The 27173-nt window shown below is 32.2% G+C and overlaps 4 protein-coding genes across 5 annotated transcripts; 2 read left to right on the plus strand and 2 right to left on the minus strand.

The window, feature by feature from the left end:
* Nucleotides 1-1351: 1351 nt before the first annotated feature.
* LOC134834463 (endoribonuclease Dcr-1) lies at nt 1352-13433 on the minus strand. Its single transcript, XM_063849157.1, has 6 exons — nt 13309-13433; nt 12409-13238; nt 9028-10990; nt 5534-6917; nt 2342-4628; nt 1352-1616 (listed from the first exon to the last, which is right to left on the minus strand). Exons 2-6 carry the CDS (start codon nt 13164-13166, stop codon nt 1448-1450), a joined length of 6561 nt encoding a protein of 2186 aa, XP_063705227.1. The 5' UTR covers nt 13167-13238; nt 13309-13433; the 3' UTR covers nt 1352-1447.
* A 142-nt stretch (nt 13434-13575) lies between these two features.
* On the plus strand, nt 13576-16841 carry LOC134834408 (heparan-alpha-glucosaminide N-acetyltransferase). The gene is made up of 3 exons (XM_063849055.1): nt 13576-14106; nt 15418-15788; nt 15844-16841. The coding sequence occupies exons 1-3, from the start codon at nt 13722-13724 to the stop codon at nt 16786-16788; spliced, it is 1701 nt and encodes a 566-aa protein (XP_063705125.1). The 5' UTR covers nt 13576-13721; the 3' UTR covers nt 16789-16841.
* Nucleotides 16842-19042: 2201 nt separating this feature from the next.
* On the plus strand, nt 19043-21735 carry LOC134834675 (TBC domain-containing protein kinase-like protein). The gene is made up of 4 exons (XM_063849420.1): nt 19043-19164; nt 19228-19451; nt 19510-21509; nt 21581-21735. The coding sequence occupies exons 1-4, from the start codon at nt 19082-19084 to the stop codon at nt 21683-21685; spliced, it is 2412 nt and encodes an 803-aa protein (XP_063705490.1). The 5' UTR covers nt 19043-19081; the 3' UTR covers nt 21686-21735.
* LOC134834676 (uncharacterized) lies at nt 21692-27167 on the minus strand. Of its 2 annotated transcripts, XM_063849422.1 has the most exons (7): nt 26794-27167; nt 26626-26733; nt 26219-26571; nt 25564-26160; nt 22495-22721; nt 22090-22442; nt 21692-22036 (listed from the first exon to the last, which is right to left on the minus strand). In XM_063849422.1, the coding sequence occupies exons 1-7, from the start codon at nt 27158-27160 to the stop codon at nt 21747-21749; spliced, it is 2295 nt and encodes a 764-aa protein (XP_063705492.1). In that variant the 5' UTR covers nt 27161-27167; the 3' UTR covers nt 21692-21746. The 2 variants fall into 2 exon arrangements, with proteins under 2 accessions (XP_063705492.1, XP_063705491.1); XM_063849421.1 differs by having other exon boundaries at nt 26626-27167.
* Between the last annotated feature and the right edge of the window lie 6 nt (nt 27168-27173).

Below are 27173 nucleotides of genomic sequence, written 5' to 3' on the forward strand. Positions count from 1 at the left end.
TTTTTAAATTAATTTTTTCAAATTTTATTTAAAATAATGAAGTACCGTTATGCCCAAAGTGCCACGTGTCAAAAAAAATTCAAAACTTCCGTACAGAAAACCGTTTGACATTGAAGACGTTCTAAAAATCGTCTTCCTGCTCTTTCTGCATTTCAATTCAGGTTGTCGCAGCAGTCCAATAAGCTCGAAATACACACAGAAAAAACCCGTTACCGTTACTTTTTTGTATCTTGGTGTCCTTGAAACTTGATTACCTATAATACGTAAAACAAAACTAGTTACACCTTTTATTTCTTTCTTTCTTTCGGTTTGTGCAGTTTTTTTTCATGTTTTGATGACGGGATTCTGTTCTACGTGCAATTGCTTTAGAGGTTTTTTAATGAGGATTTAAGTTTTTTTTTGTTTTCGAAATTTCGAAGTTCGAATTCAAATTTTCGAATTTTTTTTAAATTAATTTCGAAAATTTATTGAGTTTTTGTTAAATTTTTGTTTCTTTTTTGAAATTGAAAAAAAAAAATCGAAATTCATGAAAAATTCGTAAAATAATTCGAGAACTTTTCAAAATTTTTAGATTTTCGAAAATTCGAAGTTCAAAATAATTTCAAATTTTCGAATGTTTTTATTAATTTCGAAAAATTATAGATTTTTGTTTAAATTTTGATTAATTAAGAAATTTAAATTTTTTCGATAAATTTCGAAATTTTTTAAAAAAAACTTGAAAATATTCGAAATTTGCTTTGAATGCCTTGAATTTTCGAAAATTTTGCTTTAAAATATGTTAAATGTTCGAAAAATTTAAGATTTAAAAGAAAAGTTTAAGAAATTCGCTTTGAAAATTACTTCAAAAAGTTTTATTTTTTTACTTTTCAAAAAATTTTCGAAAATGTTATAAAATTTCGAAAATTGATAGATAAAGTAATTTGAATTAAAAAGTAATTTTTTTTCGAAGTTCCTAAATTTTCGAAAATCATTTTAAAAATTGAAAGTATTTTCGAAATTAGTTTAAGAAAATATTTAGAAAAGTTTTGAAAGATTCCAAAAATATTAAAATTCTTTTTCATAAATTTTTCTCAAACCTTCGAAAGAAAAATTTTCGAAATTTTTTTAAGATGTTCGAAAAATTTGAAAAATATTTACTTTCTACTTTTTAGCGCTCTTCAAAAATAAAATAAAAAACTCACCTTTTTCACAAAAAAATATTTTACAACGCCGCAATCTTCTTTTGATAACGACGACAGGTCGATGAAATCAGCAAGATTTGTAAACAATTCGTCGAACATTGACAATTAAACGAAATTCTGATTCTGATAAGATATTCCGACGAAATCATGAACACAATCGCTAAGTGTGAAGTACCGGAATGTTTTTTTTTATTATCAATTTTTTTTTTAATTTTTTTATCATCTAATTTGAGCGACTAGAAAAAATCCTTAAACTAAATATTTTTTTAGTGTTTCCTATTGATAAGTCCTTGTTTCTTCAATTGTCGCAATGCACATTTGGCTGCTGTGCATTTGGCGATTCTGTAATTTCTTCCGATGCCGCGATACGTTCCTTTGCCAAAAACTTCCACGGTGACACGAACTCGACGACCATCGGCAAGTTTTTCGGGTTTGCTGAAAAAAATAAATTAAAAAAAAATCAATTTAATTTGAGGAAAATTTTAAGAAAATAATTTTTAAAAAATAAATATTAAAAAAAATTTGAAAATTTATTTTAAAAAATTTTTTTTTAAATTTTTGGAAAATAGGTATTAAAAGAATTTTGGAAAATATTTTTTTTTTAGAAAATTTAAAGAAAACTAAAAAATAGAAATTAATTAAATTTTAAAGAAATTAAAAAAATTATTTTAAAAATTTAAAAAATTAAATTTTTAAATTATAAAAAAAATTTTAGAAAAATTAAAAAAAAATTAAATTCTCAGAAAATAAAAAAAAAATCTTTTACAATTTAAATTTTTATTTTAAAAAGTCAAAATAATTCTTAGAAAAAATAAAAAAAATATTAGATTTGAAAAAGAAATTAAAAATTTTTTAAAAATAAAAAAATAATATTTTTTATAAAATATATAATAATAATTTTAAGAAATTTTAAAAATAAATTTTTATAAAAAAAAAAAAAAAAATAATTAATTAAAAATTTTTAGAAAATCAAAAAAATATTAGAAAATTTTTTAAAAAATTAAAATTAAAAATAAATAAAATTTTCAGAAAAATTTATAAATTTTTTTTTAAAAATATTTTTAAAAAATTAGAAAATTAAAAATTTGAGCTCTATTCAATGAAAAAATTCAGTTTTAGATAATTAAAAAATTAAATTAATTGAAAAATTAAAGACTTACCCAAACTTTGCTGTTTCTGGCTCCAATTCCAGCAACTCCCGAATCGGCGACTTCGGCACAGAATTGCTAAATTGCTCAATTTCCGGATTCATCATCGAACTATAAACCTTCCACACGCTATCCAGTGACATAAACGAGTCCAAAAAAATCGCTCCCGCCACAGATTCAAAGACATCTCCAAGCGCTTTTGGCACTTCGACATCTTCCGCTTCGTCACATTCGTCTTCCGACAACAAATAAAACTCCTCACTGATGCAATGCCCATTTTCGTTCTGAATCCTCACAAACCGATCGATGACGTCATTCAACCCGGGCGACAAATGCCTGAAATATTTGTGAAATCCATGCCGCACCGCAAGAGACGCAAAAATACTGTTATTCACCAAAGCCGAACGCAAATCCGTGAGAGCCCCCGGCGAATGTTGACGCGGATCTTCGTACAAATGACGCGTTATGAGGTAATCCAAGACTGCATCGCCCAAAAATTCAAGTCTCTGGTAGCAATCCGTTAACCGATTCGGCGAAAATGAGGCGTGAGTCATCGCTTGAAGGAGATAAGATCGATCCCGGAACTTGTAACCGATGGCTTCCTCGAATTTTTCGTACCCATCGAGGAGACAATCGAGACTTTCATCAACATGGGGCGAGAAATGAAGCAACGGAGATCTTGGGATTTTCCAATCGTCGTACATTTCCTCGAATTTTCTCGTTTTTTTGACATTTTCCAGCGATTTTCGCATCGGAAGTACCCGAATCCCGAGCCAAGCCATGAAAAGTAACGCTCCTTTGGGTCCACATTCGATCAGGTAAGCGCCAATTAGGGCTTCAACGCAATCTGCGATGGATTTATCGGGAATACTGTGCTGCGTCACGAGGTTATATGGGATGAAACACGGAAAATCTTCGGGATCAACATTTTCTTCTTCGTCCGGAGGCAGAGATTCGTCACTTTCGTCGTCGTCATCAAGCAAGCCCATCTCTTCGGCGCGTTCTTTGACCAAACGACAAATTTCCTCGCTCGGTAATTGTTTGATATTCGGCAAATCCGCTAAATTCCAGTGACAAGCGGGGATTTTGGCAGCAATTAATGCTTGTTCCAACTCCTTTGGGACGTAGTAACAAGGCGGCAGCCAATTATCGTGTGGCTCGAATTTCGTCGCTATCATACTTTCACCCAGAATTTTTCGACGACCCAAGCGATAAAGGTTCAAATTACTCACTTGCTTGCTTCGGAGGTGACTTAATTTGCCTTCATGCACATTTTCGTACGTCAAATAGAGGTAAGTTGTGATTGCATATTTCAAAAATGAATCTCCAATCGTCTCTAATCGTTCCAAATTTATCCCGTCGTTCGCGTTTGACATCGTCAAAGCTTGCAAAATGATACTTGGGCTTGGTCCTGGATGCGTTTCCAAGTCTGGCTGGTAGTCAAAACTGAAATTTCCTGTTTTTTCGAGTTCCCGATAAATTTCATCCGTTTTATGGAAGTCAACTTTTGTTAAATCTTCCGAAATTGGTCTGCAACGGACATCTGGATACCGAATCACGAGCATTTTTTGCCCGTCGTACAATGCACGGTCATTAAAACGATCGAAAATGTCCCCAACTCCAACGATTTCTGCCTTTTCCAGCGTCACACGAGCCAAATAAGCCTCATTTAGGGCAAAAAGTTGATCGATTGTCAGTTTTTGCACTTGCTCCAACGAACATCCGAGAATTTCAGCTACTTCACGTTCCTCCATGTAAGGCACGAGATCCATTAAATTCACGTTTTCTTCATTTTCGGGCGTAATAGCGTCAGATTTGCCGCTTTTTCGTTTGATTATGAGTTTTTCGTGGCTTTTCACGAGCATTTTTGACGATAAAATTTCCGTTTTTGACTCTTCTTTGCAGCGTTCGAACTCGGTTTCGTGCCATTTGATCTTCCGTTCGACCATTTGCATGGATTCGTCGTTGTCGAAGGCTTCCATGCAGTTGAAACCTTCGAATTGGGCTTGCGGAAGTTCCTGTCCTTTGTTGATTGTCTTGATAATGTCAAGTTGGCGTTGACGTTTGAGAATGTCCTTTTCAGATTCGATGGCTTCCGCGACGTTATCTGACTTGAATTCGATTTTTAAGCCGCCATTTTCGGCTTCGTCATCGGAATTGTCAAAGTCGGAGTCGTCGTCGGAGCGGAAAGACATCTCGGAGTCGGAGTAGTACAAGTCGCCCATTGGGTTTTGCGGGTTGTGGTTCATTTTGCTGCCCATTGGTTCCCAAGATGTGGGTGAGCCGTAACGAATTTGCGCTGAAAATGGAGGAAAAATTTAAAAATTTTTAATTTTTTCAGATTTTTTAATTAGTTTTAATTTAATTTAATTTTAAATTAAACTTTTTTTTACGAATTTAAAGATTTTTTTTAAATTTTTTAGCTTAAAAACCATCAAAAAGTCATTCAAAAAAAATTTCTTACGAATTTCCAAATTTTTTCAATTTTTTAGCTTAAAAGCCATCAAAAAGTCATTCAAAAAAAAATTATTACAAATTTCCAAATTTTTTTTAATTTTTAAGCTTAAAAGCCATCAAAAAGTTATTCAAAAAAAAATTCTTAAGAATTTCTAAATTTTTTTAATTTTTAAGTATAAAAACCTTCAAAAAGTCATTAAAAAAATTTCTTACGAATTTTTAATTTTTTTTTTTAATTTTTAAGCTTAAAAACCATCAAAAAGTCATTCAAAAAAAATTTCTTACGAATTTTCAAATTTTTTAGCTTAAAAACCATCAAAAAGTCATTCAAAAAAATTTTCTTACGAATTTCCAATTTTTTTTTTAATTTAAAAAAAAAAATCTTACGAATTTCCAATTTTTTTTAATTTTTAGCTTAAAAACCTTTAAAAAGTCATTAAAAAAAAATTTATTACGAATTTCCGAATTTTTTCAATTTTTTAGCCATAAAAACCATCAAAAAGTCATTCAAAAAAAATTTCTTACAAAAGTTCAAATATTTTCAAATTTTTAGCTTAAAAACCTTCAAAAAGTCATTCAAAAAAAATTTATTACGAATTTCCAATTTTTTTTTTTAATTTAAAAAAAAAAAATTCTTACGAATTTCCAATTTTTTTTAATTTTTTAGCTTAAAAACCATCAAAAAGTCATTCAAAAAAATATTTCTTATTTTTTATGCAATTTTAAAGCAAAAAGTGAATTACTTACTATTTTTCCTCGTACACATCGAAACATTCGACGGCAATCCCCATCCATCCAGCTCATCATCAAAGTCTTCCAGATCATTTTTGATATTTTTCGCCATCTCATTCGACCACGTCCCAATTTCCAACTCATTATTTGCCTTTTTCGTCGCTTCCTCCAACAATTCATTCGCACTCGGCTCCTCATCTTCTCCATTTTCCTTCTTTTCTTCGTCATTTTCTAATTTTTCCTCCTTTTCCGGCGTTTTTATTTCAGAATTTTCGACAATTTCTTCCTTTTCTTCTCCATTCACCAATTTTTGCGCTTGCAATTTTGCTTCTCTCGACTTTTTCAGCACATCCGCAAGGCACCATCCAAAATCCAGCATGGGCCATTCAAAGTCCTCCTCTTCGATGTCTTGACAACCCAAGCCAATGTCGCGCGAAACTTGTTTCCGGATCTCGTCAGCAAGCAGCAAGGCGTTAAAACGGTACAAAATGCACGGAAGACAAACCGCAGCTCGCCAAAGGGAGGCAGGGAACGGATGAATTGTACAAAGTTCGGGCACGAGAATCTGTTTTTGCTCCAAATTCTCGCGTTTGGCGCGTTTTGTCTCCTCGGAACTCGTGGGAAGGGCGACTCCTTTGCGATTTACGTATCGCGGCGTCAAAAAATTCAATCGGGCGCTCGTGTGATCGACATCTAGCAACGGTTGTTTTTGATTCTGTATCTCGATGCCGTATTTTTTGAAGTAATATTCCTTAAAAGTCGAATAATTGTCGCCCGGAAACGAACTATTTGGCGACAGATGATAACAAATTTCAGCTACGTAGAAATATTGCGGTTGATCCTGATTCCGGTACCAAGGCATGACGACGGCATCTTTGAACATATTCGCATCGAAGCTCTGCGCCTTGCGGATTTCGTCGGAAACAAATTGCGGCGTCATGTTGATGTTTTCGGCGATCATCTCCAAAAATTCCCAATCGACGTGGATACTTTTGTCATTTTTCGCCGTGATTGTTGGAACAATGAAGAAGCAATTTTCAGTCGCTTCGGGATCAAAAAGCATCAAATACTTCTGGAGACGCAGGACATTCGTGAAAGTGTAGTTAATGAACATGTTGACGATTTTCAGTTGATTCTCGTTCAAGATGATGTCGGTCGAGATGAGCTGCAACGAGACACGAACTTCGCCGGAACGCGTGAAAATCGGAAAAGCGCTGACTTTGGGGATGCGTTTTGTGGTTAGGATGCCGAAGCCTTGCGGAGAATCTTCGGGCGGATACACTTTGCGCCCTCTCGTGTTTTGTTCCTCCGGAATGGGACACGTCAAGGTCATATTGATGAAGTAAAAGTACGTTTTGGTGCCCACTGTTGGTCGACAATCGCTGAAAGCGGATGCGATCTGCAAAGAAAAAGTAAAATTTGAAGTTGTTTTAATTGAATTATGAAGGAAAAAATTTTAGAATGTGCATTGGGATAAAATTTGAAAATGTTTATTGGGTCAAAAATGTGTAATTTGTGCATTAGGTAATGTTTAAAATTGAAATTCGGGTTTTTAAAACAAAACTTGTAAAAATTTTGACAAAATTTCGAAATACCCAATTGCATTGGGATCAAAGAAAAAAAAATTGGCAGTTTTGAGTTATAAAAATTTGATAAAAACAAAGCTTTGACACAGTTTTTGACACATGATTTAGTTTTTAAAACAAAACTATGTCAAAGAAAAAATTTTTTTTCAGTTTCAATTTTTTGGCAGTTTTGAGTTATAAAATGATTAAAAATGATAAATTAGAGCCCTCTGACAAATTTCTATCCATTTGGAGCAAGATTTGACAAAAATATTTGACACAGTTTTTGACACAGTTTTTTTGCTCTTGATTTAGTTTTTAAAACAAAACTATGTCAAAGAAAAAATTTTTTTTCAGTTTCAATTTTTTGGCAGTTTTGAGTTATAAAATGATTAAAAATGATAAATTAGAGCCCTCTGACAAATTTTTATCCATTTGGAGCAAGATTTGACAAAAATAGCTTTGACACAGTTTTTTTTTGCTCTTGATTTAGTTTTTAAAACAAAACTATGTCAAAGAAAAAATTTTTTTTCAGTTTCAATTTTTTGGCAGTTTTGAGTTATAAAATGATTAAAAATGATAAATTAGAGCCCTCTGACAAATTTCTATCCATTTGGAGCAAGATTTGACAAAAATAGCTTTGACACAGTTTTTGACACAGTTTTTTTGCTCTTGATTTAGTTTTTAAAACAAAACTATGTCAAAGAAAAAATTTTTTTTCAGTTTCAATTTTTTGGCAGTTTTGAGTTATAAAATGATTAAAAATGAAAATAGAGCCCTTGACAAAATCCATTTGATTTGACAAAAAAAGTTTTTGACACAGTTTTTTTGCTCTTGATTTAGTTTTTAAAACAAAACTATGTCAAAGAAAAAATTTTTTTTCAGTTTCAATTTTTTGGCAGTTTTGAGTTATAAAATGATTAAAAATGATAAATTAGAGCCCTCTGACAAATTTTTATCCATTTGGAGCAAGATTTGACAAAAATAGCTTTGACACAGTTTTTGACACAGTTTTTTTGCTCTTGATTTAGTTTTTAAAACAAAACTATGTCAAAGAAAAAATTTTTTTTCAGTTTCAATTTTTTGGCATTATTAAAAATTTAGAGCCCTCTGACAAATTTCTATCCATTTGGAGCAAAATTAAAAATGATACAATTAGAGCCCTCTAGACAAATTTTTATCCATTTGGAGCAAGATTTGACAAAAATAGCTTTGACACAGTTTTTTTGCTCTTGATTTAGTTTTTAAAACAAAACTATGTCAAAGAAAAAATTTTTTTTCAGTTTCAATTTTTTGGCAGTTTTGAGTTATAAAATGATTAAAATCAAAATTATTAAAAATGATAAATTAGAGCCCTCTGACAAATTTCTATCCATTTGGAGCAAGATTTGACAAAAATAGCTTTGACACAGTTTTTTTGCTCTTGATTTAGTTTTTAAAACAAAACTATGTCAAAGAAAAAATTTTTTTTCAGTTTCAATTTTTTGGCAGTTTTGAGTTATAAAATGATTAAAAATGATAAATTAGAGCCCTCTGACAAATTTTTATCCATTTGGAGCAAAATTTAGTTCAAATTTCATAGAAAAATCATTAAGAATGTGCATTGGGATGAAAAATCAAAATGTGCTATGGGTCAAATTTTTAAAAATTGTGCGTTGGGCAAGATCTAAAATTGAGATATAAACTACAGAAATGCAATTTTCAATAATTTTAACTAAAATTCATAGAAAAATAATTGAAAATGTGCATTGGGATTAAAATTGAAAATGTGCAATAGGTCACAAAAATGATTTTTAGTAATTTTATATCGAATTTCGAAGAGAAAACATAAAAACTTGCAATAAGATGAAAGTTCAAAATGTTAACTGGGTAGAAAAATTGAAAATTTTAACCAAAAAAACTCAAAATGCACACTGGGCTGAAAAATTTTGTCTAAAAACTCACCCTTTTATAGTAATATTGCCTCCTTTTCGTCGTTCCCGGTCTCGGCTCCGTATTCTCATTCACAATCGCCTCATCTTCTTGTTCCAGCTCAAAATTTTCCCAATCCGACTCGAACGCTTTGAACCCTTCCTTCCCAATTGGCTGCAAATTATTGTCCAATTCGCCGGATTCGTGCAACGTTTTGCACGCTGTCAATGCGCAAACCTTCCTCGCAAGCACCCGATTCGGCATCGGAGGTCCCGTGATGTCATATTTCAAGGGCGAATTAATCGGAAGTCTTATCGTGTATTGATACAATGTACTTTCGCCTCGTGTTAAACGGCAACATCTCCACAACGGCGTCAATTTCGTAAAAGTATCGCTTGGCAATTTGGCACAATATTTATTCACGAGCGCTATGGCATTCGATAAATCGACAAAAACTTCCGTTTCGGCATCGGGAGGCTTGTAAGCAGCGACACATTTGAGATATTTTTCAGAATTTTCGAATTCTCGTTGACTCGGTTCGGTGTTCATGCATTTCCGGAGCAACATTTTCTCGATTTCGATGTATTCGGCGAGCTTTTCGATCATTTCTTCGGTAGCGGAGTGCATGAGTGACAACCCACGTGACTTTTTTGCTTCGTCAATGGCTGGAATGAAGTTTTTATGCAAACATTCGGTTGGTAATTCGAGCGATTTTGGTTCTTCTGGGTCTTTTTCTTCAGAATTTTCCGTGATTTCTTCGACTTTTGACTCGGATTCGTCAATTTTTGGTTCATTTTCTGTCAGTTCTTCAATTTTTTCGTCAATTTTCACGTACAAACTTTCATCAGCTTCTCCCGCGTGGCAAATTAACTTGTGATTTTTCGGATTTATCGCTTCCGGCAAGGAGTTTTCGTCGGAATTTGCGTAAATTTTCGGCGCAACGAGGATTATGTGGTAAGCTTGAGCTGCCCGGGCACGTCCTTTGCATTGCACATAACTCCGATAAGTTTTTGGGGGGTCCCAGCGCACCACTAAATTGCATTTTGGCAGTTCGATGCCTTCTTCGAGGACAGAAGTGCCAATTAGGAGGTTGCAATCGTGCATCCGGAACCGTTTTAGGACATCTTCTTGCTTCCGGTGCTCCGTTTCGGCTTCTTTTGGCTCCAAAACTGGATCCGCCGTCTTATCGATCGTGTATTGAACATTCAAATAAGTCAATTCTGGGTCATGTTTCGACATTTCGCAGAAAAGACTGAACAAAGCCTTGGCAATGTGCTTCGAATCGCAGAAAATTATGCCGCATAAGCTGTCCGGGTCGTTTTGATACGCGTTGTGACGTTGATTTGTGCGCGGACCAAGACCTGCTTTCCTCCGGGCACGAGTAACGGTGCGTACGGGACTATTTTGAGACGTCGCAGGAGCCTGAGGAACTTTTGGCGCCGCTTCTGGTGACTGCAAATCATTCACTTTCGACTTGAGACTCGTCAAATCCTTGGAAATGTTGTCGATAAGACGTCCCACGTGGTCAATGGCGTGACACAAGTGATCGATATGGATGTCTTTGTATGGCGACTCCACATTTTCCTTGTCTCCAACTTTGATTTCCGGCAATTTTTCGGTTTTTTTATTCGCTTCGGGGTTGAAACATCGCAAAATTTCGAGCAATCGCAGGACTTTTGGAGTTGAATAGAGCTCAACTTGCGATTTTCTTTCGGAAATTTGTTCGAAGACGAGTTGGCAGTAACTGCGGACCTGAATAAAAGTCGTGGATACAAGACATAGGAGGAGGTAGTGACGTTCGAATTTAGCTTTGATCTTTTGTTTTTCGAGTTGGATGAGGAAAGTGAATGAAGCGCGATCAGCACACCATGGCCCGAGTTCGTCAAGGATGAAGAGAAATTTGTCGAGGAATTCCAAAGGTTGGATTTTCGGGTCAGGAATTGCCTTGAGTTCTTCCAAATATTCTTCGTCGCTGTAGATTTCTGAAGGATCAAACCTGAAAAAAAAAATTTTTTTTTATTTTTTTTTTTTACAATTTTTTTTATGAATTCACGAAAAATCATATTAAAAAAAATTAAGAAAATTAATAAAAAAAAATTTAATTAAATATTATTAAAAATAAAAAAATAAATACAAAAAAATTAATTTAAAAAAATTAAATTTAAAATTAATTTAAATTTCAAAATTAATTAATTTTAATTAAAAATTATTTAATTAAATCAAATGAAAAATTAAATTCCGAAAAAATTATTTTTTTTAAATTTTTATAAATTAAATCGATTAAAAATAAAATATTTCTTAAAATTAAATAAAATTCGGAGAAATTTTAAGAAAAATAATAAATTTTCCGAAAAATTCAAGGAAATTTGTAAAAACTTGCCCATGATTTATTAAATAAAAAAAAATAATTTTTAAAATAATGAATAAAATATTTGAAAAATTTTAGAAAAAATTATGAATTTTCAGAAAATTATAAAAAAAAATAAAAATCTAAAAAATTTTTGTTAAAAAATTTATTAAAATTTTTAAAAATAAATATATCGAAAAAACTATAAAATCGTATTGAAAAATTTTGACAAAAATTTAAAATATTCAAGAAAATTTTGAAAAATGTTATAAACTTATTTAGGAAATTCATGCATTTTTTTTTAAATTGCATATAAAATACTTCTTTTAAGAAAATTTTATAAAAAGTTTGCAGTTTAAAATTTTTTAAAGTTTTTAATAAAGTTTTTTGAAAAATTTCCAAAATTTAGATTTTTTTTAATAAATATTCAACAAAAATGCATAAAATTTTGTAAATTTTTCAAAAAATTTACGAAAACTCATGAAAAATAAAAATTTAACAAATTAATTAATGAAAATTAAATAAAATAAAAAAAAAATTGAATGAAAATTAATAAATGAATTAAAAACTAAATTTTAATTTAAAAAATAAATTTTAATTTAAAAGTTGAAAAAAGTAAATTAAAAAATTAAAAAAAAATGAAAATTAAATTAAATAAAAAAAAACAATTAAATTAAGAAAATTAATTAAAAAAAATTAATTAATTAATTTTGAATGAAAATTAATAAATTAATTAAAAATTAAATTTTAATTTAAAAGTTAAAGAAAATTAAATTAAAAATTATAATATTTAAAAAAAAAACTGAAAATTAAATTAAATAAAAAAATAATTAAATTAAGAAAATTAATTAAAAAAAAATTAATTAATTAATTTTGAATGAAAATTAATAAATTAATTAAAAATTAAATTTTAATTTAAAAAATAAATTTTAATTTAAAATTTAAAAAATTAAATTAAAAATTAATAAATTTAATAAAATTTTTCAAAAAAAATCGCATGAAAATTCACAAATTTTCCATAAAAAAATAAAAACAAAATTTAAAAATCATTTTAAAAAAATTCTCACCTGTGATCCATTAAAAAGCTCTTTTGGCACAAAATCATATTCCTTATGCACTCCGTCATTTCATTCATTTCCGGCGGTGCACATTGCAGCAAAATCTCCGTTGGCTTCTGACAATATCGCAACACTGTCACAACATCACTGGCCGATTCCGCACGACATCTCATGAGTTTTTCCAACCAATCAATTTCAGCTCCCAATCTTCCAGGCGCGCAATCTGCACTATGTAACGCTCCCGCCAAGCCCAAAATGCTCGGTTTCTGCCTCGCATTCGTATAAAATTCATTGAACAACTCATGAACTTGCGATTTTCCGTAAATTTTGTGACATTCGTCGACAATCAAGAGTCGCACGTCTTCCAAATCCAAAAATCCGCAGACCAAAACGTCAATTAGCTTCTCGATACTCATAAAAATGACGTGATTTTCCGCGAAAATTGCTTCAAAATCGATTTCGGGTGTTTCCTCTGCCGTTTCCGGTTCGTCATGGATTTGAAAAACTTTTAGGTCGGACAAATTTTCGATCAATCCGAAGGCATAGGAGTTGCTTGTGAGATAAATGACGAGTTTGTGCTTGCCATTGTCGCTTTTGCGGCGTAATTCGTGCGAAATTTCCTGAATCAACTGAAAAGCGATGAATTCCGTGAACTGGTTCAGGCATAAAATGATGTTTTGTTCGCGCGACGCCGCCAGAAGCTCAATTTGGTAGTCGCGGGGAGTGAACGCTGTGGTATGGACATTGTCGGTCCAGAAGTAAGCCATAAAAAAGCGGTTTTTCGGTGAAAAGCGGGAGTTCCAAGGGGGATATCAACACGTTTTTGTGCAAGTATGACACTGAAATGCAATTAAAAAGATGTAAACAAAAGACTTTTTTGCGAATTTCGGGAAAAATGTGAATGATTACCATTAGTTTTTGATGAAACACGGGCAAGGTCACTGCTGAACTTCCAATTGGACCATCTCAGGAGCGGATTTCAGCGTTAAATTCCAATTTAAACAAATTTTATCGTGTTTTCACTTTCGTTTGTTGGACTTGAATGAGCGGCGGCGACTTTTTCCTTCACTTTTTCTTACTCCTCATCCAATCAGCTGTTCGATTTGAGGCGTTTTGGCACGAAAATCAACACAGGACTCGAAAAAAATTAAATTTCCGAACCCTGGTCAATAAAAATCAGCTGATAACTCCAATAAACAATAAAACTCACCTTCTCTCGTAAAAATTTCGCAATCCAGTTTGTCAAACCTTGATGCTTCGTGTGTGTGTCGCGCAGAAATTGGGACAGTAATGTAAAATTTTTATCAATTGCTGCAGTCAAGATGTCTTGGATCGAGCAAACTGACGAATTTTTTCGTTCTCTCCGACTGTGGGACCTGAAATTGGACGAAGCTTACCTGAATTTTACACTTCCAGCGGAGGCAAATGAGATTTTTCTCTATGGATTGGCGGCGGAATGCGACAAATGTCCTTTTACGAAGCTGGCGAAGGTGACTTCGAACGCGAGTGTTGTGACGATCGACACGGCGGAACGAATGGAGTTTAAAATTTTCACGGGAAATCGAGGAAAATACGTTTTTGATAACGTAACGGATTTTGTTTGTCACGAGAAGCCGAGTTTGGGGGAATTTGGTGTGTATGATGTGAACGTCAGGGAGGATGGATGTAGCTTTGAGACAGCGTTGGAACCTGTGAAGCCAGTTTTGTGTAAGAAAAATTATTTTTTTAAATTTTTAAAGAGGAGTTTTTTTAGGGAAAATTGAATTTTTGAACGTTTTGAAGTCTGTCTGTCACTTGAAATCTAAACAATTCTTAAAAAAGTTTAAAATTTAATTTATAAAATTCATAAATTTTTAAAAAATTTTAAACCCTTTACAACATCTAAACTCTTAATTTAAAATTTAAAAAAATATAAAATATATTTCGTTTGATTTTTTTCTTAAAAAAAAAAAAAAAAAAGATCCAAGATCCTTAAATTAGTATTAAAATAAAAAAATTAAATAATAAAAAAGTAATTAAAATGGCATGAAATAAAAAAAAAACTAAAAAATTTAGAAATTTGAAGATTTTAATTTCTAAAAATTTTTTAAATTCATAAATTTAACATTAAAAACTAATTTTTCTTTAATTAAAAAAAATAAAACTTCATTAAAAAATGATTAAAAAAAATAAAATTTCTTAAAAAAATAATTAAAAAAATTTAAAAAATATTTCGTTTGATTTTTTTCTTAAAAAAAATCAAAATAAAAATTCTAGATTCTTAAATTTGTATAAAAAATAGAAAAAAATAAATAATAAAAAAAAATAATTAAAATGGCATGAAATAAAAAAAAGTCTAAAAAATTTTGAAATTTAAAGAAATTTAATTTCTAAAAATTTTTAAAATATTTTTTTTTTTAAATTCATAAATTTAACATTAAAAACTATTTTTTCTTTAATTAAAAAAAATATTTTTTTTTTTTTAAATAATTAAAAAATTATTTCTTTAATTCATAAATTTGTAGAAGATTGACAAATTTTTTTTTAATTGAAAATTTCAATTAAAAAAGAATTTTTTAAAAATTTTTAAAAAATCAAAAAAATATATTTTTAAATGCTTCTATTTACAGAAATTTGTAAAATTTTATTTAAAATCGAATATTTTTATGAAAAATTTGCTTTTTTATGGTTTTTTATTTTTGAAAAATTTAAAAAAATTAAAAATAATAATAATTTTTGGAATTTCTTGAAATTTAGTTTCTTAAACACAGGAAATTTTATGTACAGATTTCAAATAAATTTTTAAAAAATCTTAAATCTTTTTTACATCAAAAAAATTTATTTTTATAAATTCATTAAAAATATAAATTTATCAAAAATTATTTAAAAAAAATTGGAAATTTTTCGAAATCTTTAAAAAATAAAAAAAAAAAAAAATTAAAAATTAAAAAAAAATTAAAATTTAAAAAAAAATCTCAAAATACGCTAAATTTAGTAATTTTCATGTCAAATTAATTTTTTTTTTTATTTTTTTCACAGCACTCATTGTCGTTACGTTAATAATAATCGCCTTTGCATTCCTGTACAAACTTTCAATCAAAGGTTATCGTCTTCTCTCGACGCCGGATGAAAGTTCACGCGATACGGAGCTCAACCTCACCGCGCCTCAAAAGCCCCGTTTAAAGAGTCTCGACACATTCCGCGGCATCGCCATCGTAATAATGATTTTTGTGAATTCGGGCGGCGGAGGCTTTCGGTGGATCGAGCATGCAACATGGAACGGGCTTCATATCGCCGATTTGGTCTTTCCGTGGTTCATTTGGATCATGGGCGCGTGCATTCCGATGTCAGTTCGCTCGGCTCTGAATCGAAATGTCTCGAGAACGGGGATTTTTTTGAACGTTTTGAGGGTAAGTTGATGATTTTTCGTGAATTTTTATTTAAAATTGAATTTTTTTCTTGTAGCGTTCGGTGACTTTGTTCTGCATCGGGGTCTGTTTGAACTCGATAAATGGACCTTTGCTTCAGGATTTGCGATTTTTCGGCGTTTTGCAGCGATTTGGCGTCGCGTATCTTGTTGTGACGGGACTTCAAGCGGTTTTTATGAACCCAACGCCGGTCCAACCGCAAAATCCAGTGAAAAGAGCTTTATTTGACGTGTTTTTGCTGACACCGCAGTATCTGGTCTCCGCGGGAATTGTCATTTTTTACCTCTGTTTGGTATTTTTCCTGCCCGTGCCTGGATGTGAGCGCGGATATTTCGGTCCCGGCGGCAAACACGATTATTTTTCGAATCCTGCGTGCATCGGAGGCGTCACCGGTTACATCGATCGTCTCGTTTTGGGCTTGTCGCACATTTATCAACACCCCACAGCGAAAAAGGTCTTCGAATCGAGCGCTTTTGACCCAGAAGGCGTGTTTGGATGCTTGCCAACTATAATTCAAACGATTTTCGGAGCTCAAGCTGGAATGATTTTACTTTATCACGCCGAAGCAGCTGCCAGACTCAAGCGATGGCTCTCATGGGGACTCATTTTAGGCCTGATTTCGGGAATTTTATGCGGTTTCAGCAAAAATGACGGAGTAATTCCCATTAACAAGAACCTGTGGTCGCTTTCTTTCGTCCTGGCAACTTCGGGATTGGCATTTTTCTTGTTGGCAGCGTGTTTTTACCTGATTGACGTGAAAAAATGGTGGACCGATGAATGGAATCCGTTTTTATATCCGGGCCAGAATGCGATTATCATGTATGTTGGACATACGATCATGCATAAAATGCTTCCGTGGCATTGGAGAGTCACTTATATGAACACACATTTCATCCGGTTGTTGGAAAATTCGTGGAATACCGTTTTATGGGTGTTAATAGCAATTTACTTGTATAACAAAAATATTTTTTATAGCGTATAAAAATTTTTTTACGACATTTATTATCAAAAATATGGAATTTTTTGACTTTTTTGTTAAAAAATGACTTTTATCGAAAAATTAATCTTTGTCTTTCATGCTGAATTCGATTCATTTCTTCATAAAATCTATTAAAATCACTCGAAGGATCATTCTGAGACCGAAAAATACGATTAAGAGTGTTAATTTGCTGTTCCGGCGTCTTTCGATGTCTCGCTAAATATTTTTTATAATCATTTTTTAACATTTCAATCGCCTTTTCGTACTTTAAAGTCCTTCGACATGTCAGAGAATGCAAATCTTGCACGACTAATGTTCGTTCTCGCATGTTTTTCTCATCAGCGATTACTACTCTTGTGACTTCTCGTAGAATAAACTTGTTTAAAAGCTTCCTAACCGGTACTTGTCTCTTTGGAAATTTAATTTCTGTCGAAAATCCGAGTTCTAATAATTTTTTTCGCACTTCTCGTACGTAAGGAGTCACTTTTCGATCGATGCCAAGTATCACAAAGTCCGTTTTTGGTGTTGGAATTATTTTTTCTGCGTTGCGAGGCGTTTCTTCGGCAAATAAAAGTGCCTTTTGCATCATATTCATGGCCGAAAATTCAATCGTCGCTGTGTCATCTTGTCGTGTGATGTCTAAAAAACAAAAAAAATTACAATGTTGCTGTGTGCAAAGGTTGTCTAGGGGTCGCACGTGCGGCAAAAAATGCAATTTATACCTCGAATGACTCCGTATTTGGAGAAACTCGTGAAGAGATCTGAGGTAAGAACGGATGCCGGTAAATCTCTGACACGAACTTTAACGTCTACGTTGGTTGGAGTCTCCATTGTGAATGAATTTTTATGATTTTTTTGTAATCTTCGGTGAATTTTTTGTTTCGTTGGTTGTTTGATACGCGAATCTTGATTAATGAATACATTGTATCACTTTGTATGTTTTTGCTGTTTTATGCGTGTGTGAATATTTGGCATTTATTTATTAAGGCGGTTGCAAATGATACTCAAGAATTTTGTGCAAAAATTTTAAAATTAAAATGGGGGTCAAATTAAAAAAAAATCTTAAAATTGTAAAAAAAATCTAATTTTTTTGTATTCTGACCAAATATGTTTTTTTTTTAATTTTCAACTTTTAAAACATATTTGACATTTTTTAAAACGAAAAATTAAATTTAAAAAAAATAATTTTGAAAAAAAAATTTAAAAAAATTTCTCATAATTTAAATCATTATTTTCAAAATTTTTAATTTAATTTACTTCAAAATTTAATTCAAAATTAAAAAAAATCAAATTGTGAATTTTTCAAATTTTTCTTTGTTCTGCTTTAAAAAAAAATTAATTAAATTTAAAATTAAAAAAAAATAAATAAATAAAATAAAATTATTTTAATTTTAAATTACTTTGAAAATTAATTTTTTTTAAATAAAAAATTGGAAAAAAAATTTGCGATTTTTTTGGGCGAAAAATAAGAGTATGAGAAAGATTTTAAAAAAGTATCCAAATTAGAAATTTTTTCAAAAATTTTTTTTTCGCAAAATATTTTTTAAAAATTTCAAATTGGTTTAATAGTAACAAAATTAAAGTTAAATATAAAAAAAATATTATTTAAATAAATATTTTAATTAAAATTTAAAAAAAAAATTTTTTTCGAAAATATTTAAAATTGATCACAATTCATTTTTTCTTATAAAAATTTAATGAAATTTACCTAAAAAAAATTTTCAAAGTTCATTAGATCACAATTTGGCAATTTTTCGAAAATTTTTGAGTTACTCGATTTCAAATTCGAAAAAAGGGCGCCAAACATGAATATTAAGCTCAATTTGAAACAGCCTAATCAACAGTTAACAATGTAAGGGGTTCATTTTTAATGAATTTAATTGTTCAACTGAATGAAAAATGGAGTTTTGAATGATTTTGCGACAATGTAACAACTTTTCACTCACTTTTTGTTCAATCGTCATTAAAAAAATTTAATTTTTTCATCCAAAAGTAATTTTTTTATGAACCGGCTTTTTAATTTTTTACGATTTTAATGACAAAATATTACCCGAAAAGATGTCTCATCGATATTTTTTACCTTTTTGAACAATTTTTGAATAAATTTAAACTTTTAAATAAATTTTTTGATTTTTTTTTTGGCGATATTTTGAAGCAACAGTTCATAAAAAAGTATTTCTATGATACTTGTAAGATACTTACTGTCATTATTTTTTTGACATTTATTTTCCATCTGAGTTATTCATCAAAACAAAAACAAATGTTCGGCTAAAAGGGAGGAAAATTTCATTAAAAAATGCCGTCTGTGATGAAAAGTGAATCAAATCTCGCTGCATTTACCTTTTTCGCGAAGAGTCTCGGCACGGGCGACATTTGCGGGTAAGATTTTTACCAAAAAATATCAAAAACTACAAAAAATATTGAAAAAATTTACTTTTTCAGGAGTAATGGACTTCCCGTATTACCGAATTCCATATCAATTATGGGTCGTTCGCAGTATTTGAAGACTTTGAGGCATCCGAATTTATGTGAATTTCTCGAAACGTTGCGAGGAAAGCACGAAAGGACCGTCGTTGTGTCGGAATATCATGGACAGCCATTGAACGAGTTAAATCGAACACTTGTTGGCGATGATGTGATGCGAGTTATGTATCAAGTAGTCAATGGTGGGTGTTAAAAATTACATTTTGAATGAAAATTAATGAATTTTTCGATTTTTTTTAGCTTTAAATTACATGCAGGAACGAGAATTAACTCATAACAGCTTAGAACCGAACAATATTCTCATCGATTCTCAAAATAATGTGAAATTATTCAACTTTGGACTTTTTTATATGACAAATTCCGGGAAATATGTTTCGTTTCCCGTTGGAAATGTAAAATACACTGCGCCAGAAAGGCTCTTGGGTGATCGAAACAACATCAAAGGAGACATCTGGAGCATTGGAATGATAATAGCGGAACTCATGTTGGGCGTTACCTTCTGGAATAATCTCAAAATCTGTCAAATCACACGAAAAATCCTCAGTTTACTCAGCACGAACAACGTTTTGGAGAAAATTGCACGAGAACATGAAAGATATGACGAATACTTGAATTTAGAGCCTTCGGTTAAAGCGTTACTTGAATCCTGCTTAAATTTGATGGTTGACAAACGTCCTTTGCCACGTCAAATTTTGGAAAACGAAATTTTCGCGGAAAAGGAAAAGTTTGAAGCAAAATTTGAAACTCCCAAATCACTTCTGATGCGATGTCCATTGACGCTTGTTTATTATTTGTGGCAGCTGGCGGGAGGAGATGTCTTGTCAGACCTCAAAAAAGCTGGATTAATAAAGAACGAAGCCCCAATTTTGCTGATGCCGAATGCCGTTTTACTCGATGGCAAGGAAGTTGCATTGCCCAAAAGTCAAAATCATCTTTTCGATCCGAAAATAATTTTTCTCAGCTTGAACAATCTCATGGAAAAAATATCAAAAATACCGAAACGAGACTTTTTTCCGTTGATTCACACACCAAAGTTTGGCTACAAGTTCGATCCGGAGCAACAAAAGCTTCCGTTGGTAATTCGCGAACGTGATACAATTTATCAGTTTTATCGCATGATGTTGATGCAACGACTCATCCAAGGGTATCCCTATACGAGAGATATGATTTTGGAGCAGGCACGACAATTTGACATTCCGCCGCCGTTACGCGGCAAGATCTGGAGTTGCATTTTGGGCGTTATTAAAACGGGAAAATACGATTGGCTCGATAAGGAAACCGCTACCTCGACAGATCGCCAAATTGAAGTTGATATTCCGCGATGTCATCAATACGATGAGTTACTTTCCTCGCCGCATGGGCATTTAAAGTTGAAGCGATTGCTTAAAGCTTGGGTTGTCTCGCATCCGCAATATGTCTATTGGCAGGGACTTGATAGCTTAACTGCTGTTTTTTTACATTTGAATTTCAATGATGAGGAAGTCGCTTACGAGAGTTTATGCAAATTCATTGCCAAATATCTGCATTGGTTCTTTTTGAAAGACAACTCGGCGATTATCAAAGAGTGTCTTGCGAAATTCTCGCAACTCACGGCGTTTCATGAACCTGCATTGGCGAAACATTTATCGAGTATCAACTTCATTCCAGAACTTTTTGCAATTCCATGGTTTCTTACGATGTTCTCGCATGTCTTTCCTCTCCACAAAGTAATGCATTTGTGGGACAAATTATTGTTAGGAGACCATTCATATCCTCTCTTCATTGGTATCGCCATTTTACGACAACTGAAATCAACTCTCTTGCAATCGGGTTTCAACGAGTGCATCTTGCTCTTTAGCGACTTGCCAGACATCGTGATCGAGAACTGCGTTACTGAATCTCAAAAGATGTACGAATCTACTCCCAAAAGTATCTGTTATCGCAAGTACGTGGAAAAGTTCGGCGATCCCCATATCTTGGACATTGCGAATCTCGAGTTGTCTGACATTCAGAAGGAAGTAGCTCCAAGAATTAGTGCGAATGATTTACTTGCATTAATGCCGGATAAAGCTGTGATTCTTGACATTCGTAGCAATCCGGAGTACAATCGGCAACATGTCCCAGATAGTGTTAATATCCCCTTTTCACAAGTCAAGCTGGGCGAAATGGATCTTGCGTCGTTAGATGTTCCGGATTTGGCAAAGACAATTGCTGGCAAAGTTGTCGTCGTTGTGAGTGCCGTACATGAGAACGCCATTTTGGTGAGTTTTTATAAGAAGCCTTTGTTCACGTTAAGAAAAACACATAAATTTAATGCTTACCTGATTTTCAGTTCTCCAAGTATCTCGTCGATTTGGGCGTCAGTCAAGTGTGCATCCTTCATCGGGGATTCCAGATCTTGCATAATATATCTCCTTCTATTCTAGTCTCTTGTTAATCTTTTGTTATAAATTTATTATTTACTCTTATTATTATTATGAAAAAAATGAAGAAATAAGTCAATCTTGTTTGATTCCACAAACGGCACGATCCCAGTCAATTTTTAAGATATGAAGAAAAGCTAAACGGCCCGCATCTTGTTTTGCTTCCTTTTTAGAGACGCCGCTTCCTGTAACTGCTTTATTAGCGATCTCTATTGTTGATTCGAACTTGTAGGGACCAAGTTGTGTCTCCTGCAAAACGATTACCTTGCTCGGTGATATAACGTTATGCAGAAGACAAAGAGGAGAAATGGCATGATGAGGTCCTCGTTGCGTTTGTTTCTTGAAACGATCGCTATAAAGCAGTTCTAAAAAGAAACTATTGCCAAAAAAGGTTCGAAACAAGAAAATTAAAACTTACCTAAAGCCTTTTTGCGATAAGAAGCAATAATATCACGATTTGATATTTTTGGTGCAGTTTTTGACTTTTTCTCAATTGTTACTGTAACGATTTTCTTAACTTTTTCCATCTCAAATGGTTTTGAAACCACAATGAGTTTATTCTCAAACTTTTCAATTTCCTTGAAAGCTTGAACAATAACTGCTTTTTTCGCAGCATGAGGCTTCAGATCTGTGGCAGAAACTAGTTTGTTGTTTACACGAACATACGATTTGAATTTGCGATCAGACAGTTCATAAACATGTATATTTTGGTTGATTTCGTCAAGTAAAGTGCGTTCAAAGGAGCTCAATAACCAATCAGTTGGTTCAAAACTAAAAAAAAATTCTTTTATGGCATCAGATTTTTGAAAAAAAAGTTACTTACCGAATATTTTGATTTATTTGTTCAAGCGTGAAATAGGTTAGAATAAACTGAATTCGCTCGAGCAATGGAGATTTTTTGTTTACATAACATTTGGCGAATTCAATTCTGTTCATGAAACATCCATCGTCCTCATGTTTCTTGGCGATTAGTGAAATGGCACCGTTTAGCACAGCTTTCTTTGATTTTTCAAGTTTAGTATCCGATTTGGAGATAATTGTACCTTGGATCTGTGAAATATTAATGTCATTTGTAATTAAATACTTCAAAACAAAGCAAGGTGCAATTTTTTGTGAATAATTAAACATTTCTAATCACTGCATTGGAAAATACATTCAAACTATTTGATTGTAAAATCGTATAATTATTTACTAAGAAGCTATATTTTTTTGTGTCATTCAACTTTGACTTGACTGTTGACACTTGTAATAAAATGGCGCCAAACCGCCAAAATTGGCGGGAAATCTTCATGATCCTCAATTTTAACCTAAAATTTGAATAAAATCTGAAATTTGGTTCGATCCAAACTTTAAAACTATAATTAATGAATTTTCTTTAAAATATATTTTTAGTTTTCTGCGAATATTCGATCAATTTTTGAAATGAAGACAAGTTTGCAATACACGTGCCAATAAGTGACATTTTGTCTGAATAATTAAAAAAATTCTCACCATTCTTATCTATTAACTGGATATTTGGTCTTTTCTGATTGGTTGAGACATTGTTTGACGTGAAAAGGACGCCAAAGCTTTCCGACTTGGTATAAAAGTGCAAGTTTTTGTGCCATTTTTGTCATTTATCGTTTCAACTTGAATTCAATTCAATCAAATCACTAAAATGGATCAGTTAGTATCAAATCTACAAAATATACTAATCAACATTGTGGGAGTTGATTTAATTTCGGATTCACCAACGACATTTCGTCAAACTGTCAAAAGAGTTTTCTACTTTAGTGCTTTGTTTTTTCATAGCATTTTCGCCATTGAAAATTTGATTACCGATTTTGAACATTTGGATTTGGAGCGAAAGTTTTTCTTTTCAGCCATCATCATAGCCGGAAATGTTTCTTTGTTTGTCTTCATTGACTTGTGTTTTCGTCGAAAAACCTATAAAGCGCTTTTTAAATGGGTGCAAGAACGATATCAGGAGCGCGAGTTCTTGTTTGTCGATGACATCGCTAAAGTTGAATATGAAAAATGCCCATCGCGCATTTGGAAACTTGTCAAAGTTTTTGTCGTGGGAAACATCTTGAGTATGCTCGGATTAACCTTGGATCATTTTATCATTCGATCGCCGGATCTACCGACACCTGTGGTTATTCCTGGTACTAATATGTCGACTACTTTGGGGTTTACGGTAAATAGTTGTTATCGGGTTTTGTTGATCGTAACAGTTTTATCGTTCAACGCTTGGTACACTATCATCTTTACGCTATTCGTGATGCATTTATTGACGGAAATGAAGGTGATCCATAGGGTTTTGCGGAATGTAGGGGAACACGAAGAAGCCAAGTACTTGCGTATAAGGAGAAAGGAATTGAAGGATCTCAAGAAGGAAATGAAGGTTGAGGAACAGAACCAAATTCATGAGATTTTTTACAGTAACGATCCTACAGATCGAGATCCAACTATTGAATCTTCAACTATTTTACGAAGTGCGGTTATTATGCATACGGAAATCATTAGGTGACTTTTTTAAGATTGCATTTTCTTCGATTATTTACTTTCTTTTTTGTTCTTCGCAGAGTTATCAATCAATTGACAGATTTGTACTCAAATACGATTTTATTCTTCGAGGGTTTGGTGATCATTGTACATGTCATTTGCTTTCTCTTTTTCTCCCATGATCGTTCGAGCGCCATGTTGTATGTCACGACAGCCGCTTTATACACGATCCAGTATTTTATCTTTGCGTCTGTCAGTGAGGCAATTCAAACAGCTCATCACAAAATCGGAACGGAATGTTATTGTTCGAAATGGTATTGGATGTCAAAGAATGACAGGAAGTCGATGCTTACGATCATGACAATGGCGGCAAAAAATAAATCTTTCAAGGTTGGAATTTTTGGCGCGTCAAATTTGGGGAGATTTGCTTCGGTGAGTTTTTAAAGCTTTTCAAAATAAAAGTTGTTTAATTTTTTTTTCTTTTTTCAGATGTTTCATTTCTCATACGATATTTGCTTGATGGTTAACTTTTTCATCAAGAAACGAAATCATTAAGGAATTAAATTTAAAGGATTTGGAGTTATCTCTCTGAAGGATAAAAGAGGTTGAAGTTGTGCTTTAGAGCTCGTCTATCATATAATTGTAGAGTAGAAATAGTGAAAAATTTCAATTTAAGTTATAGCTGTGACAAAATCTTAAATGAAAATTTTTGAGAATGTGCATTGGGGCGAAATTTTAAAATGTGCATTGGGTCAAAATTTTAAAATGTGCATCGATCAAAATTTTTTGGGTTTGTGTTAAATATTTAAGTGTCTAAATAGTTAAACGAAAATTCTTTAAAATTTCAGTAAGAAAAAAAGCTTTAAAAAAAATTAACTTTGATTTTTTCTTTTAAAATTTGTTAAAAATTTAAAAAATTTTTATAAAAAATTTTAATTTATCAAAAAAAAAATTTTAGGAACCTTAATTTTTCAAAAAAAAAAAAAAAAAAAAAATTAAGAACTTTAATTTTTCAAAAAAAAAAAAAAAGTTAAAAATTTTAATTTTTCAAAAAAAATTGTTAAAAATTTTTTTCAAAAAAATTTTCTAAAAATTTTATTTTTAAAAAAATTTTGCTAAAAATTTTAATTTTTCATAAAAATTTGTTAAAAATTTAAAAAAAAAATATTAAAAATTTTAATTTAAAAAAAAAAAAAATTGTTAAAAATTTTAATTTTTCAAAAAAATTGTCAAAAATTTTATTTTCAAAAAAAATTGCTAAAAATTTTATTTTTAAAAAGATTTGCTAGTTAATTTTAATTTTTTTAAAAATATTTTTCAGCTTAATGACGATTTTTGATGACTTCATAATTAATTCATGTAACTTTGCGCTTTTGATGTAAAATAAATAAATATTTAATCAACTCACCGCAATACTCGAAGTCCATTTATTGCCATTTCTCGCTGTCAAAACTTGTGACGCAAGCTTTTCTTTCAATTCCTCGTGGTTCTGAAAGAAAAGCGGCACAAGTTCGATACCAAAGAGCTCCTTCAGGACAGCATTCACTGCATTTTCCGTCGCTTCTCTCTTTGAAGCTGCTTCAAATGACCACTTAAGGTCCTCATAACTGATCGAACAGCTCTTTTTCGTCGCTGTCACGACAGCTTCTGGCAAAAATTTTACAAGAATTTGTTCAGAAGTCAATTTTTTGAACAAATTTTCCGTCAGATATGGCTTCATACGTTCCAAACCGCTCTTCCGGAGCGCATCTCGATCGAATTTGACGTCGTTTTGGTTAAAATCACGCAAGGCTTCTTTGATTATCAACGTTGGATCGAGATTTCCCAAAGGCGATGAGGGTTCCGCGGTGTTTTTGTGATAAAAATCTATCAGTTGCTGTTTGTTAAAACGCTCAACTGACAATTTTCGTTCTGTAGCGAGCAATTTTGAGGCTAAAAGGAAGACTTTTGCCTTGGCATTGTGCAAGGAATGACCTCTGCGACGCACAATTTGCCCATTTGGAAGCTAAAAATTGATTTTTTAAAATTTTTTTTGTCAAATTTAATAAAAAATAATTTTTCACCTGAACTGACATCTCGAAAACTTCCTCAAAATACCGCGACGAAACCTTATCAAGACGAATTTTAGGCATCAGGTCACTAACGAGCTTCGTTTTACTCAGCGGCGTGTAAATTTTCAAGTTTATATCCAACAAACGATTAACTGCGAAGACCGCAGCATCGTTTTTAGCTGCTACGAGCTTCGATCCGACGCCAGAAAACTCAAATTCCTTCCATGTGATGAAATGTTTCATCAAAGTCGGCGTCAATTGTTCCGTGCGAGACTCGAATCCCGGCAAAATCGCTTCAATTAAGGAAAAAATACAAAATTTTCCAATGAAATTTTGATTTTCTTGCATTTTTGGCGCCAAATATTCTGAAAAAAGGCAAAAAATCATCAAATTTTGTTAAAAAAATTAATTTTTCTCACCTAAAGCTCGTTTTTTAACACCCGCTAATGCCTCGTTGTCCTCTTTGCTCGTAGAATCACTCGAAATTGGCTCAATTTTCAGCTCCGGATACTCATTCGTGATGAAATCTGTAGAAGTTGGAGGTCCTTCAGGCGGAAATTGAGGCAAAAATGCATGAAAATCCTTACTGTCAACAATTTTCAGCCACTCTTCGCTCGGTAATTCGACATTTTCTGCGACTTCTTCGGGATCTTTCAATCCAGCGATCAGTTGGAGCTTCAAAAGAATCCTTTCCAAGTCACGATTTACGGTTTTTAGTGCTTGCGAACTCTCTTGTGCGACAAATTTCACCAATTCTTGCAGTTCAGCGATCTTGACAGTCGGCAAGAAGATCACAATTGAGCATTTTTCCTCCAAATTCAACTCGATTTCGCGAATAATTGTGCGAAAAATCTTGTTACATTCGAGAATGTGCTTCGGAAATTTGATTTTTTGGTAGTTTTTGCCCATTAAATAGACAAATTCGGGATTTTTAGTGTCCATGACGGGCGACATTGTGGTTCCTTTG

The sequence above is a fragment of the Culicoides brevitarsis genome, chromosome 3, assembly GCF_036172545.1.
Source record: "Culicoides brevitarsis isolate CSIRO-B50_1 chromosome 3, AGI_CSIRO_Cbre_v1, whole genome shotgun sequence".
NCBI lineage: Eukaryota > Metazoa > Arthropoda > Insecta > Diptera > Ceratopogonidae > Culicoides > Culicoides brevitarsis.

Coding starts and splice junctions, on each gene's coding strand:
- LOC134834676 (XM_063849421.1), bottom strand. CDS start 27,160: ATGTCGCCCGTCATGGACACTAAAAATCCCGAATTTGTCTATTTAATG. Junction 22,443..22,494: donor CAAATAAATCAAAATATTCG/GTAAGTAACTTT, acceptor ATTTTTTTTTAG/TTTTGAACCAACTGATTGGT. Junction 22,037..22,089: donor TTATCGCAAAAAGGCTTTAG/GTAAGTTTTAAT, acceptor GTTTCTTTTTAG/AACTGCTTTATAGCGATCGT.
- LOC134834675 (XM_063849420.1), top strand. CDS start 19,082: ATGCCGTCTGTGATGAAAAGTGAATCAAATCTCGCTGCATTTACCTTT. Junction 19,452..19,509: donor TATGTATCAAGTAGTCAATG/GTGGGTGTTAAA, acceptor GATTTTTTTTAG/CTTTAAATTACATGCAGGAA. Junction 21,510..21,580: donor TACATGAGAACGCCATTTTG/GTGAGTTTTTAT, acceptor CCTGATTTTCAG/TTCTCCAAGTATCTCGTCGA.
- LOC134834463 (XM_063849157.1), bottom strand. CDS start 13,166: ATGGCTTACTTCTGGACCGACAATGTCCATACCACAGCGTTCACTCCC. Junction 4,629..5,533: donor GATGTGTACGAGGAAAAATA/GTAAGTAATTCA, acceptor CTCCATTTTCAG/CGCAAATTCGTTACGGCTCA. Junction 1,617..2,341: donor CCAGAAACAGCAAAGTTTGG/GTAAGTCTTTAA, acceptor TATTTTTTTCAG/CAAACCCGAAAAACTTGCCG.
- LOC134834408 (XM_063849055.1), top strand. CDS start 13,722: ATGTCTTGGATCGAGCAAACTGACGAATTTTTTCGTTCTCTCCGACTG. Junction 14,107..15,417: donor ACCTGTGAAGCCAGTTTTGT/GTAAGAAAAATT, acceptor TTTTTTTCACAG/CACTCATTGTCGTTACGTTA. Junction 15,789..15,843: donor TTTTTTTGAACGTTTTGAGG/GTAAGTTGATGA, acceptor TTTTTCTTGTAG/CGTTCGGTGACTTTGTTCTG.